Source organism: Sus scrofa, chromosome 6, assembly GCF_054392235.1.
Source record: "Sus scrofa isolate SSC_HxYL_T2T_F1_AM1 chromosome 6, Sscrofa_HxYL_maternal_Yorkshire_Landrace_v2.0, whole genome shotgun sequence".
Lineage (NCBI taxonomy): Eukaryota > Metazoa > Chordata > Mammalia > Artiodactyla > Suidae > Sus > Sus scrofa.
This window is the reverse complement of record NC_139388.1, coordinates 83,446,812-83,461,298: the sequence shown is the minus strand read 5'-3', so window position 1 is coordinate 83,461,298 and position 14,487 is coordinate 83,446,812. Positions and strand designations below refer to the sequence as shown.

Here is a 14,487-nt window from a genome sequence, read left to right as displayed (position 1 = left end):
TTATGTGCTGGGCATCATTCTAGGGGCTGGGAATACAGTGACGAACTAACTAGTCCTAGCCCAGGTAGTGTTTACATTCCATTAGGAGAGACAGAAAAAACAAGTAAATAGAAATATATTGAATTACAGGTTGAATTAAATCCTGTAAAGAAATCTAAGAAAAATAGGAAGGATCAGGAGGGGAGGGCTTTCCGAGAGCGGGACACTGAACAGAAACCTGATTGAAGTGTCTAGGGAAAGAATGTTGCAGTATGAGAGAACTCATGAGCAAAGTGCTAGGACCAAAGGAAGGTCTGCGTGTTTAAGAATCAAGAGAGTAGAATGATGGGTAGAATCATAGATTATTCTTTTTTTTTTTTTTTTTTTTTGGTCTTTTCTAGGGTTGCACCCCCGGCATATGGAGGTTCCCAGGCTAGGGGTCTAATTGGAGCTGCAGTCGCCTGCCTACACCACAGCCACAGCAATGCCAAATCCAAGCCACATCTGTGACCTACACCACAGCTCACGGCTACACCAGATCCTTAACCCACTGAGCGAGGCCAGGGATCAAACCCACAACCTCATGGCTCCTGGTCGGATTCGTTTCTGCTGAGCCATGACGGGAACCCCAGGAAAATATTCTTTAAAGATACTCTGTGAATAAAGACTCCTCGAAGTTTCATTGACTTCACAGTACCCTTTTAAACCTAGGTAATATTATCTTGGGTTAAGAAGGGTGAATTCGAAGTTCCCGTTGTGGTTCAGTGGAACCTGACTAGTAGTATCCATGAGGATGCCGGTTTGCTCCCTGGCCTCACTCAGTGGGTTAAAGATCCTGCGTTGCTGTGGCTGTGGTGTAGGCTGGCAGCTGCAGCTCTGATTTGACCCCTAGCCTGGGAACTTCCATATGCTGCAGATACGACCCTAAAAGGCAAAAAAGAGGGAGAGAGGGAGGAAGATAGATGAATTCATTAGCAGTATCACTTTACCAAGAATAACTTGAAGTTTTACATCTGTATGGTATTTACATGTAAAAGATATCATCACATTTGCCCTTTTTTTTTTTTTTTTTTTGCTTCTTAGGGCCGTACCCACAGCATGTGGAGGTTCCCAGGCTAGGGGTTGAAGTGGAGCTACAGCTGCCAGCCTATGCCACAGCCACGGCAACGCCAGATCTGAGCCGAGTCTGTGCCTACACCACAGCTCACAGCAATGCCAGATCCTTAACCTAGTGAGCGAGGCCAGGGATTGAACCCAAAACCTCGTGTTTCCTAGTCAGATTCATTTCTGCTGCGCCACGACGGCAACTCCAGATTTGTCTTTTTTTTTTTTTTTTTTAATCAAGGAAATATGTTACTATGTAAGTGCTAGTTAGATGAGTGAACAGGTTTATATATTAAAATTATTCCCAAGTAGAATTGTAGCTTTCACAAATCAAAATAATGCCGTTAAACCCAACTTTTCACAGATCAGAAAACAACTATTTTTATGTCTGTTTTATAGTTCTTAAAGTGAATTGCTATATGAGCATTTTAAGCAGTTTTGCAACAGTTAAGTTTTAAATATTCATGGATATTCCTAATAAACTCTTGAGAATTATATATATTGTCTTGAACTCTTTCAGCTGCCTTTCACTGCACCTGATTGATAGTTCTCAAGTTTGGCACTGCTCTTGGTGTTCTCATAAAAAGATTTTCCCTGTAAATGTGAAAGCACCTTGTCTGGATCTTGAAACTATTACCTACAAATTGAAAGCCCTTAAATTTCTATACAGGACTAGAGCTTAAAGTAGAAGTTGAATAGCTAGTCTACCCTTTCCCAGCTCTTCGTTAATGTTCAGAGATCTAAATGCTTAACTGGTCATATTATGTTTTGGAAGAAGTTTTATTATAAAATGTCATTGAGTCTGAGATGAGATGGGGGTGGGGCTGAAGGTGTTAATGATCACCTAAATTTGAGTGACTACATGGGATTTATTTTTGAATATTTAATTTTATTCTGTGCTAGTTTTGCTTAACATTAACTATATGACAAATAAGGTCTTAGAAGCATACTGACTCTCTTGGGTGATGGTCTGAATTTTCTTTTCGGAGTCTGGAGGCTCTTAGACTGTCATGTTCTTCAGTATTTTTGCCCTTCTGTTACTTCTCTGAGGGAGATAGAGTTAAGGTTACAGTTAAGTTTCCTGACCCCTTTGAAAACACTAACAATAGCTTTCTCTCTTTAGTAAACTGATCTTTGAGTAAACATTGACTAAAACTCTTCCCTGGTCTCCCTCTTCTTTTCTTTCTAAGATCCTGATAGGAGCCAGAGGGGATGGGGTTAGATTCCTTAGGAGCTTTCTTGTCCTTGTTGCCTTGTTCATGTGGAAGGTGCAACAGCTGCTGTGGCTTGTGCATTTGTCCTAGTCGCTGCTTTCATAGTCTATATTTTGATAGTGATTTTATCTTTCCGAATGATAACTGACGAAGGCATCTGTCACTTAACTGTAAGTTTTATAGTGAAAAATTTCCCCCTTTGGATGTATATTAAATTTAGACATTTTAGTTTAGTTTTGTTTTCTGTTAATCTTCACTCCAGGTCTTTTCTGTGCTTTAGGTTGATTCTTCACCACACTGAAACCATTAGGAAAAATCCTTGTGATTAACAGCAGAGGCTTCAGAGTGTAACCTGTACTCGGGCCTAGAAATTATTTTAAATGGCGACTGATACGTCTCAAGGTGACCTCGTCCATCCTAAGGCACTCCCACTTATAGTAGGAGCTCAGCTGATCCACGCGGACAAGTTAGGTGAGGTAGGGGCTGACACATTCTTGAAGCTCACTCTTGGATCAGTCCCTGACTTCAGGCCCTGCTGGGTCCTTCTTGGTACCTGTTCCTTCCTCTACTTTGGGGAGTCTGGGTTGTAAATCTGAAAAAATCAAGTAGATGCAAAGTTCTTTTCATCTTTCCTTTCCCCTCAAATTCCTGAGAAAACCTCCAACCTTCTAAATTTATTCCAAATCAAGTATAATACTTGCTTCCATTTGAACTCTAGCAAAAATGAAATACTTTGAAAAGTACTTCTTAAAAATCATATTTCATCTCGAAAAACGTGTTAAAAGTAATTTGCATCAGATCCTGGAGTCGACTTGAAGAATTCTTCTGAAATCCAGTTAGGCCCCTTGAGAAAGAGAGAAAAGAGAAGTTTTTTTTTACATGTATAATTATGGCTGTTTCTTTTCTTAGAAGGTAGAAGATAACACCATGCCGATTCGTAGAGCTGTGAATTCTACCCGGGAGACTCCTCCCAAGAGCAAGCTTGCTGACGGGGAGGAACAAAAACCAGGTAAAGTAAAGCAGGAGACAACATAAAAAGGCAAAGGTTTCTGCTTCAGTTTGAAGTTTCCTGTAAATTCCCTTGAACTTAGTTGTTCTTTTTTCATGCCTAAGTATTTGGAAAGAACATTTAGAGAAGTGGTGTATCATTTCCAGACCATGTGGGCAAAGAAAGAATTTCATCTTGTCTCTAAAGATTTTTTCGAAGGTGAAAATTTCATGTTCTTGGAATTCAGAACAGAAAGATAGCTGGAGAAGACAGGAACCATGGAGGAGTAGCTTCAGGGCATACAGTGTCTTGGGCTGATCCTCTGGAGGAATGGAGGGCTTGGGCCTACAAGATGGGCGGTGAAAGGCTTGCATAGAAATCATCAGGAGGCCGTAAGGGAACAAAAGGGTGATCAAAACAGTGGTTTATAACTTTGGTGTTGGAGGTGAGAAGATTGGTCAGACAGAGGCAGGAACATAGGAACTCAAGAGAAAGGTAGAACCATCAGCCTGGATCATTCGTGCTCCTTTATGGCATTAATCACCACTTCTTGAGGTGGGACTGCTTTTCTTATTCTTCTCATGACCTTTTTCTTTCTTTTTTGTCCTTTCCCCCTTTCTCTCTTGCCTTTTATGTCAGGTTTGCCAGGGAGCACATGGTGCTGTCCCTGTCACTGCTGTTAGAACCAAATACTTGCTGACCAGCACATACCATGAATAAAGTAATACGTGCACCCTGGTTGCTTTTATCCGTGGCGCACGAAGGATATACTCTTTTCTAGCTGAGCCTGGAGTTTGTCTCAGAATCCTCAGATGAATACCATAAGCAGTTTGGGTACTATAGCCTAAGGCAGTGAGGAGACATGGGAATTAGCATATTAAAAAAGTAATAGGTGCTGGTGTGTTATGATAGGTTATTTGTCCAGCACTAAGATTAACCACTTGATGGCACATCATGATCCACATTTATCTAACAGCCAGCTGGAGCTACTGAATCACTAATAACATGAGTTTTCCGGATATTCTAGCATGTTCAGGTGTAACAATTTATACAAGACCAACCAATATTTCACAAGTTGTGTTTTTTTATCTTATCTCTGTCCATTATAGTGTTTTGTACATGGAAATAATTGAACGCTCATGCTTTAAATTTTATAAATCCACAAAGGCAGACACAATAGTTTAATGAGTTGGAAACAGTATCTTACAGGTAATACATATTCATGTTTGAGCGACTGAATCTTTATTGAACCATAAGCTATCAAGGGAAAATAATGTGGAATTAAACATATAGCCTTGTTGTTGCAGTAGAACTCAGTAAACAGTCTCAGCTTTTCAGTTTTTTTAGAATAAGGCAATGTAAAAATAAGTAACATGACTAACTAGACTTTCTTACACAACCAATTAGGTCAGCCAGTTAGGTCACATGGGTGAGGCGAGGAACAGTAATAGATGCATCATGATTTAAAAAAAAAAAAATGGAGTTCGCTGATGGCTTAACAGGTGAGGATCCAGCATTGGCACTGCTGTGGTTCAGGTCACTGTTGTGGCATGGGTTCAGTCCCTGGCCCAGGAACTTCTGCATGCTGTAGGTGGGGCCAAAAACCCCACAAAAACATCTTGTAGTCATGTATATCACTACTTACCATTGCTAAAATGAAGTTGTAGCCTTAATGTTTGCAAAACGGTTCTAGAAGCAGAAGAGGCCAGAGGAGGATGGGAATCATAGTACAAGTCCTGGCCCACAGATTTCCCCTAAACCTGAGCAGTTTATGTGATGCTCGTAATAGCTTCTGTGAGGTAAGGGTACTAAGACATGGAGATATCAAAGAACTTGCCCTAAGATATCAAGCTATATGGTTATAAAGTCTGAACTTGAATACAGATATATCTGGCTCTGAATTTAGTTTGGCTGAACATACATGGGAACTTTTTTTTTTTTTTTTTAAACTTAAATGCAAATCTGCCCTTAAAAAAAAAAGGAGTTCCCCTTGTGGCTCAGCGGTAACAAACCTGAGTAGCATCCATAAGGACAGGGGTTGGATCCCTGGCCTTGCCCAGTGGTTTAAGGATCTAGTGTTGCTGTGAGCTGTGGTTAGGTTGCAGACCTGCAGACTGCCTTGCTGTGGCTATGGTGTAGGCCAGCAGCTATAGCTCTAATTAGACCCCTAACATGGAAACTTCCATATGCCGTGGGTGTGGCCCTTAAAAAAAAAACAAATCTGGTTGGAGAGTGTAACCTAGGATGATTTACAAATGGTAGTTGACTATCCTGAAATTTATGGTTTAGAATTTCAGTTTGTTGAGAAACTAGAATTCCTTTAGCATTGTATGTATGTGGTTTGGCTATAAGAAGGAAGTAGCATTTTAAAAAATTCTCATGTTTATATGACCACCTCAAAGAGGTCGTCTTTGTGCCAGTAATGTGTTCTCATAATTTGAATGACCAGACTCTTCAAGCATATACTTTTTTTTTTTGTCTCATTTTGGCTACCAAAGTCCTTTAAAGTCCCTGCTTAACCATTTATTTCCTAGGGTTCTGTGTTTTATAGTGGTTGCTCCAAGAGGCCCACTGAAAAAAGACACAGACAAGCAACTATAGACTTTAGTATCCCCTCTCATATTTCTGCACTTGTTCCAATCATTTCCCTTAGAAAATACATGTTAATTTTCTACTACTTACTCCCTTACTAAGTTATGTCTGTTAAATTATGAAACGAATGAGTCTCATCAGTGGTACAGAGTAGAACAATCAAGAGATTTGATTTGGGTTGAAATGAGTTTCCCTTTCTGTGTAATTTTCCTGTCCTTCTCCTTTTCTCACCTAATGGTCTGGGTCATCAACCCCCCCATGGGCAATTTGAGTGACATAGAAGGAAGAAAACTGCACTCGTGGTCATTTGTTCATTTTAGAACCCAGCTGTTAATTGCCACCTTGGGCTTTTCTATTTAAAGAGAAACGTTTACCCTTTTGTTGACTCTGGCTGTAATGTATTTACTTGATGCAGTTACTACTCACCTAATCTTTTTTTAGAACCAGATGTAAGTTCAGAGGAATCTGTCTCCACTGTAGAAGAACAAGAGAATGAAACTCCACCTGCTACATCTAGTGAGGCAGAGCAGCCAAAGGGGGAACCTGAGAATGAAGAGAAGGAAGAAAACAAGCCTTCTGAGGAAACCAAAAAGGAGTAAGGACTTAATGCCTTCTTGCTACTTATAATGGAAGAGTATGTAAAAGGACCATAGAGCAGACTTTTTAAGTTTTATAACATTGATTTTTTGCTCGATACGTGCTATTCGGATTTACTTTTTTTAGAATTGTTTTTGAAATAGGCTTACAATGTAGAATGGCCTATTAGAATTTGTAGTAGTTATCAGAACAATGGTTTGAATAATTCAGAATTCATTCCTTTTGGCTTTAAATGTGTTCTTGTGCTTAGAGTTCATTGTGGGAGGGTCTGCTATTGCAAGCATTGACATAATTTCAGTAAGAAATGAAACATGACTATAAAAATCTGATCTGGAAGATACTTCACCATTTTATTCTTCCCTCTGTGTCAAGGGTGAGTTACTTGTGCATGCTTACATTAGAAAGCATTGGTCTCTATCAAGGCATTGCTAAAGTCACCTAAAACTCTGTATATTTGATGAAGTATCCAGTTAGAGGGTGATTGTGAGAATCTGAAAGCGTAATCTGCTATCGATAGTCTGTACAATGTGATAGTGATTCTTTTTCAATTAAACCTTTTTTTTTTTTTCAGACAGCCGGTAGCATTCTTTCTGTTCATAATTGGTGAGAATGGTTAGGTACTACTTTTTAAATAAAAGAATAACTTAGAACTCTACCTTCTAGGTGTAACCCTGAGGGCATCTTTCATCCCAGTTTTATAGATACATGTAGGGTCTGTGGAATTTTGTATTTTAGATGTGTGGAGTCTTATTATTACTTAGAATAAAATTTATATATAATGCTTTATGGCTCACAAAATTGTTTTTATAAACATGGTCTCATGGTTTCTTGTTGCACCTTATAAAGTATTTGGTTTTATATTACTGTTTTACAGCTGAAGAGACTAAGACCCAGGTCACTTGCTAAGATGACATAGCTGTTAAATGTTGGAGCTAAGACTTAAACCTGGGTTTTCTGACTTCAGAGCTTGAGTTCTTTGCACTGTACTAAATTGTATCTGTTTCAGTTGTTATTAGAATACATTTAAAAATTTCCTTTATGTACTTGACCCTTCATACCAGTGCTAATTTATATGACTCCTCCTGAACCTGAGAGAAAACACCTTTTCAATTCATTTTATAGTACCCAGTTTAATGGGTTTTTTTTTTTTTTTTAAGTATTTTATTTTGTAAAATTTTCCTTATTTTATGTGTAACTTTAATTTGGAAATGAATTAAACATTAATTTTTTTTTAATCCCTCTCTGGTCTTTTCTTCTTTCTGACTTTATACTTCTTTCTGAAGAGTTTATCTTGCATAATAACAATTCTTTGTTTTAAAGTGAGAAAGATCAGTCTAAAGAAAAGGAGAAGAAAGTGAAAAAAACAATACCTTCCTGGGCTACCCTTTCTGCCAGCCAGCTAGCCAGGGCCCAGAAACAAACACCGATGGCTTCCTCCCCACGTCCCAAGATGGATGCAATCCTAACTGAGGCCATTAAGGCAAGTTTTTATTTCAAGCAGTTCATCTTAGATTTATTCTGTTTGTCTTTTGCTTACTTGAAAATGGCATAGTCCTGTGCAGACATCAGAGATTTTGCTCTGCTTCCTAAGAGATTTAAATAGAAGAAAGCCATGGCTAGATTTATGTTTTTATAATATTATCACATTTGGTGAGCACTGTTAATTTTTTTAAAAACTCTAATTTACTATAGCAAGTATTTTTAACTTATCTTTAGATTTTTTTTCACTCAGTTTAAGTGTAGCTTTTCTTTGAAGGCTGAACGTGTTAATTCAACAAACAGTTGAGGACTAGCTTCTCTGATCAAGCAGCCGTACTAGTGATATAGCACAGAATAAGGCAAACAGGGTCCTTCCCCTTTTGAGATCTAACTGACCCAGGGTAACTGAATAACATTGAGAAAATTTTTATTTTAAAAGAGTACCATCTTCAGATCCATTTTCAAAACTTAGTGTCTCATGTTAGTAGTTGGTTATTTTTCACACCTAAACAATAGAAAACCCTTTTAGAAACCTTACTGCTTTGCTTCATATCACCTAGTCGTTCTAGAATACTTGCAAAAACTGTCCTCCTTCCATAGCTTTATAACTTTACTATAATTCATTGACTTTCATTAGCTCGTGTGATCATTAGGTACTGTTTTCTTATTTAAGGTTATCTTCTAATCTGACCTTGCCCTTTTTTTGTATAAATTTTTCTGATTAATTTTGCCATGTTTATTTCACATGAGCAGATGACAAGAGGAGTTAAAACAGAAGCCATAGACACTCATTTCAGGGACCCTATTGCTAGCATCTGAGTCAGAACTGGGGAGAGAAGGTTATAGATACAGTTTAACCAGTGGTGGTGTACGTAGGAAGGAAGAGCCTGGTGGTCCTTCTTAGCCTGGTGGTGCTTCTTAGACAGCACTGACAAACTGGAAAAGAGTTTGCTTTCAGACCTCTCTCTGCACTCCTTCAAGAGTACTCTCAACTCATTGAGAAGACTTCCTTGGTCTAGGTAGCTTGACTATTGTGGATCTCTTTTCTTTGTGTAGCCTTTCTTCTAGGATTTCACTTTGTGACCACTCAGCTTAGGTTTGAAGGGGCAAGGTTACCGTGAGGGTGGAGAATGGACTAAATTTTTTAAAAATACTAGAACGAAAATATAAACACTATGGAGTTCCCATCATGGCTCAGCGGTTAACAAATCCAATTAGGAACCATGAGGTTGCGGGTTCAATCCCTGGTCTCACTCAGTGGGTTAAGGATCCGGCGTTGCTGTGAGCTGTGGTGTAGGTCGCAGACGTGGCTCAGATCTGGCATGGCTGTGGCTTAGGCCGGCGGCTGTAGCTCTGATTTGACTCCTAGCCTGGGAACCTCCATATGCTGCAAGTGCAGCCCTAGAAAAGACAAAAAGATGGGACAGTATAAATAGGCCTAAAGAATAGTTGAAATATTATGCATATTTGTACAAATGAAATATATAATATACATGTGTGCATATATGTATTTATATCATATGTAGTCCATGCATTTAACAAATTATAATTTCAGGCCACTGATACCATTTTCTGAATCTGAGAGAAGTCCTGATATATATTTTCATCTCATTATCAATTTGGTGGCGCCAAAGGATTGTTGTAGCATTAGAGTGTTCTTTTCTGTTTGATTTTCTTTGCTTTGCATTTTCTTTTAAGACCAAGAGTAAACTTCAGTAGGTTACAATAAGTCAGAGACATTTACTTGAAGTGGGTGATCCATATTAACACAGTCCATATTAACTTGTGTTGCATGGTCTTTTCTGGTCCGTCTGTCTGTGAGTTATTTTTGGTATATAAAATAATATTTAATCAAGCCTTTATCCAGTGATAATGGGTAAATCCTGTAGTCAGTTTATGAGACAATGGCTACACAAAATTGGAAGACTAGCCCATTAGCTAAATAACAGATGCTGCTGTGTGCCTCAAAATTTGGGGGGGAAAAATTTGCTGCCTTTGTGACATGATGACCTGCTTGAGTCTTCCATGGGCATCAGTCAAATGGAATATAGATAAGTCGGATGGAAATGGAGGAGGAGACTTTAAATTGCAATTGAATACTCTCATTTTTATGCACAACTTCCCTTAAGGCTTTGCATCTGTAAACCCGGTTTTATGCCATTTATTCAGATTGTTTTTGCTTATATTATCTGCTGACATTCATACAAAGCCTGTGGAGAACTATTGGTTTTGGTGTGCCAAAGTTCATTCCATAAAATGGGCCACATCTGTGAACCTACAAGCGATAGAAATGCCTGCTTTAATTTCATGCTAAAGATCTGTCTTAATATAAAATAGAATTAAAATGGAAGGCGGTTCTTCATTAACACACAGAATGGTGTTCACATGTTGTATCTTCTCTTTGGCTGTTTTGAACAATTTAAATTTGTTGCAGAAATATTGTTAATTCTGTCTTTCTCCACAGCCATGATGAACTGAAGTTACCTGAAATGCTGTTCATTTTTCCCTGCCATTTTTTTCGTTCGTTAATCAAGTTCACTTCCAAAACCATTTATTTTGAAAACATATGTGTCAGAAAACACATAAAAAACAGGTAGTTTAAATTAACGTGTATGGTTTGATAAATCTGTTCCCTAGGCATGCTTCCAGAAGAGTGGTGCGTCTGTGGTTGCTATTCGAAAATACATCATCCATAAGTACCCTTCTCTGGAGCTAGAGAGAAGGGGCTACCTCCTTAAACAAGCGCTGAAAAGAGAATTAAATAGAGGTGTTATTAAACAGGTATTAAACATTTGTTTGTAATATCATTTCAACATGTATTGGCTTTAAATCCATCTTTGGTAAATAATATGTAGGCTTTTAGTGCTTTGTGGGTTTGTTTGTTTATTTGTTAAAACAAGTTAACATGATGATGAAATGCTTACCCTTGACCTTGTTTTATAATCTTAGACTAGGTTTCAAAATCACTGGTGCCAGTTATCTTTAATAAGATAACTATTCTAGAAAACCAAAGCAATATGACAGTATATAAATTTTTTTCTAGCTGCTTGTACTTTTAATTGGTTTTTCTTCAGGGGGTGCTTGTGCTTGGGATTATATAGTACTGAAGATGATAAGCAGGATTGAGGAATCCTATTAATGCAATAGCAGAAAAGATAATTGTTCTTAAGTTTCTTAGTTTTAAAGCCTAACTTAAGTGGCTAAAGTGGTTATTATAAATTATCTTTGTAAATATGTTCACCTTTATTAGTATTTAAAACTATTAAAAGCTTTAGGGAGCATCAGATAAACTTGGATAAATTGAGAATAATACTAAAACCAATATTGATTTCAGGCATATATCCATGTTACTTGGCCTAGTACTTCAAAACATTACTTAGAGTTTTGAAGATATATTGTACAACACAGGGAATATAGCTTTTTTTTTTTTTTTTGCGTTTTAGGGCCACACTCATGTCATATGGAAGTTCCCAGGCGAGGGGTCTAATCAGAGCTACAGCTTCCGGCCTACACCAGAGCCACAGCAACACAGGATCCAAGCCACATATGTGACCTATACCACAGCTCACAGCAACGCCAGATCCTTAACCCACGGAGTGAGGCCAGGGATCAAACCTGCATCCTCATGGATACTAGTCAGGTTTGTTAACCACTGAGCCATGATGGGAACTCCCTATAGCCGTTATTGAATAATAACTTTATTTATTTACTTTTTGGCCTCACCTGTGGCATGTGGAAGTTGCCAAGCCAAGGATCAGACCCTTGCCACAGCAGCAACCCTAGCCACTATACTTAACCCACTGTGCCTCAAGGGAACGCCAATATTTTATTTTTTATTTTTTTAATGATTTTTATTTTTTCCATTATAGTTGGTTTACCATGTTCTGTCAGTTTTCTACTACCAATATTTTATAATAGCTTTAAATGGAGTATAACCTATGTCAGCATAGTTTATGTGCTAGTTTCATGTTTTTCTTTATGAAAATATAGTTTGTGACCTATTTTGCCTCACAGGCTGACCCTCAGTTTGATGCTTCAACAAGTTTATAGGCTGAAAGTGTTTCAGTTTGATTGCCGTATACAAGTAGTGTAAGTAAACTAAGGCGTGGAGGACTCAGGTTAATGAGAGGTTCTGTGACGGTGCCTAAATATGCGGAAGGACTTAACCTACACCATCATGTGCAGAGTCTAAAATCATTAGATTACCTTTCCCAAACGCAGTAATAGTCTATAATGGGCAAACTGTAGGAAACGTGGTCTGAGATTAACTAGGCTCTGAACTTGTGGCAAGGAGCTATCTTTCTTTTAAGAAAGATTGTGTCCCTTCCTTTTTTTTTTTTTTTTTTTTTTTTTTTTTGCAAGCTTATAGTAGTCTGTTTAATGTGGTAGCATACTAGCATTCTTTCCCAGTTTTGTAGATGAGGAAACAAGCGCTCAGAGGGTTTACAAGGTTGTCCAGTGTTGAACAGTTAGATTCAAATAGGATTTAATCCCAAATCTTTCAGCTCATCCATTGTTGTTTTGTCCTCTGAAGAGTTCAACAGCACTTTACATTAGTTCTTGCATCACCATGCTCTGTAATTTGCTTAGTCTACTATAAAGTTATTAATATGAGGCAGAATAATTTAAAAATACTGGTTATTGCAACTGAAGTTAATTTACTTTAGGTAAAAGGAAAAGGTGCTTCTGGGAGTTTTATTGTGGTCCAAAAATCAAGAAAAACACCTCAGAAATCCAGAAACAGAAAGGTAAGTCTATACCACAGTTTGATTTCGCACTGTAATAAAATTACTACTACCAAAGATACAATGTTTACTATGTGTTATTCACTGTGTGCACTATGCACAGTGCAGCCATTCTTCGAAGGCCTGGGGAAGGTTAGAATTGATTTGCTTGTTATCACTCAGTGAGTTAGTGAGTGGACTGAACAGTGTGCAGCTCCAGGCACTGCAGCCTAGAGCCTGTGTGCTTAACTGCCCTGTGTCGAACTACAGGTAGCTCCATGAGTTTTCCTGCTTTTTTGAAATATCTTTTAAACTAGAAGAGGCATACAGATACATTTTTACCCAGTATTAGACCCTAAAACCATGCCTCAAGCCAGTTTTTCTTCCATTTATGGAAGGTAGACAGTAACAAAGTGAAGTATGTAGTGTTTCCTCTGTCAGTAATTGAAATCTAACTGTTCTGCTGCATCTTTGTTTTAACAGCAATGAAGGTTTTTGTACTTTATAAAGCTTTCAGACAACTTTCAAAGTGAACTTCTGTGCAGTGATGTTGGTGCTGCATGATCCTTTTCATTCTTTGTTATTGAAGGCTAAGAATGAGTTAAGGCCTTTAATAACCTTTTAGTTTTTAAATATATTTTTAACTCTCCTAATTCAGAATTTTTATCTGAAAGAAGTTGCCACACAAATGACATTACACCAGTTGTGGTGTGATTTGTTTGTGCAAAAAAGGGATGGTTTTCTTTTGGTTGTAGTTGATTTGGCAATCAGCTTAGGAAAGCCCTTGAGTTGAATATAGAAGCAACTGAACAGAAAGCTCAGTATCCTGAAATGATGATAATTTTTGATAATTACATTTCAGAACAGGAGCTCTGCAGTGAATCCAGAACCACAAGTAAAATTGGAAGATATCCTCCCACTGGCCTTTACCCGCCTTTGTGAACCTAAAGAAGCTTCCTACAGTCTCATCAGGAAATATGTGTCTCAGTATTACCCTAAACTTAGAGTGGACATCAGGTATGAGCCATAGGCCTAGACTTTAAAACACAGATGTCTGTGTTATTTCCTCAGCCCAGCTTTCATGAGAAACAAAAATTAAATATTTAGTTAAGAATTGTTTTTAGCTGAGCTAGAATTAAAACCTTATTTGTGGGTTTTATTTTTTAGGTTCTATTATATTTTCCTTTTCATACCTTCATATGTAATTTCTCTTGGAAACTCAAATATTCAGCATTAACTATGTCCTCTAAGCTGCTTATTATTTAAAAAAATTTTTTTTTTTTTTTTTTGTCTTTTTGCCTTTTCTAGGACCGCTCCCGTGGCATATGGAGGTTCCCAGGCTAGGGATCTAATCGGAGCTGTAGCCACTGGCCTACACCAAAACCACAGCAACATAGGATCCAAGCCGCGTCTGCAAACTACACCACAGCTCACGGCAACGCCGGATCCTTAACCCACTGGGCAAGGCCAGGGATCAAACCCGCAACCTCATGGTTCTAGTTGGATTTGTTTCCACTGCACCACGACGGGGCACTTCTAGAAGACTGTGTAGACTTTAGATGTGATGATAGGGTGGGGAAAGCAGTCTTAAAAGAACTTTATGAGAAAATTTCACAGGGAGGAGTTGACATTCTTTTGGGGGATCTGAAAGAAGCCTGTGTCTGGATCTACACTAACAAGGGGTGAGAACTGGCCATGGAAGCTTTGATGCTGGGTGGAGGCATTAAGATCTGACACCTGAAACGTTGAGTAACCTGATCCGTTGAGGCCTTTGTAGATGTACTGATCTAATAGTGATGTGCACTATGAA

General features: G+C 38.2%; 1 protein-coding gene across 35 annotated transcripts in view; it reads left to right on the top strand.

The window, feature by feature from the left end:
• HP1BP3 (heterochromatin protein 1 binding protein 3) overlaps positions 1–14,487 on the top strand; it is a 32,676-nt gene that overhangs the window by 3,306 nt on the left and 14,883 nt on the right. For 11 of the 35 annotated variants that reach the window (XR_014807182.1, XR_014807183.1, XR_014807185.1 and 8 more), the window contains 7 exons: positions 2,578–2,773; positions 3,207–3,306; positions 6,319–6,472; positions 7,795–7,954; positions 10,591–10,734; positions 12,621–12,701; positions 13,540–13,694. Coding sequence is in view for 21 of the 35 variants with exons in the window: in XM_013999048.3 (XP_013854502.1) it covers positions 2,678–2,773; positions 3,207–3,306; positions 6,319–6,472; positions 7,795–7,954; positions 10,591–10,734; positions 12,621–12,701; positions 13,540–13,694 (890 nt within the window). In the remaining 14 variants the exon portion in view is untranslated. Of the gene's footprint in view, positions 1–2,450; positions 2,468–2,575; positions 2,774–3,206; positions 3,307–6,318; positions 6,473–7,794; positions 7,955–10,590; positions 10,735–12,620; positions 12,702–13,539; positions 13,695–14,487 lie in introns of those variants that run through there. The other 24 variants (XR_014807191.1, XR_014807192.1, XM_021097636.2 and 21 more) reach the window with 8 other exon arrangements.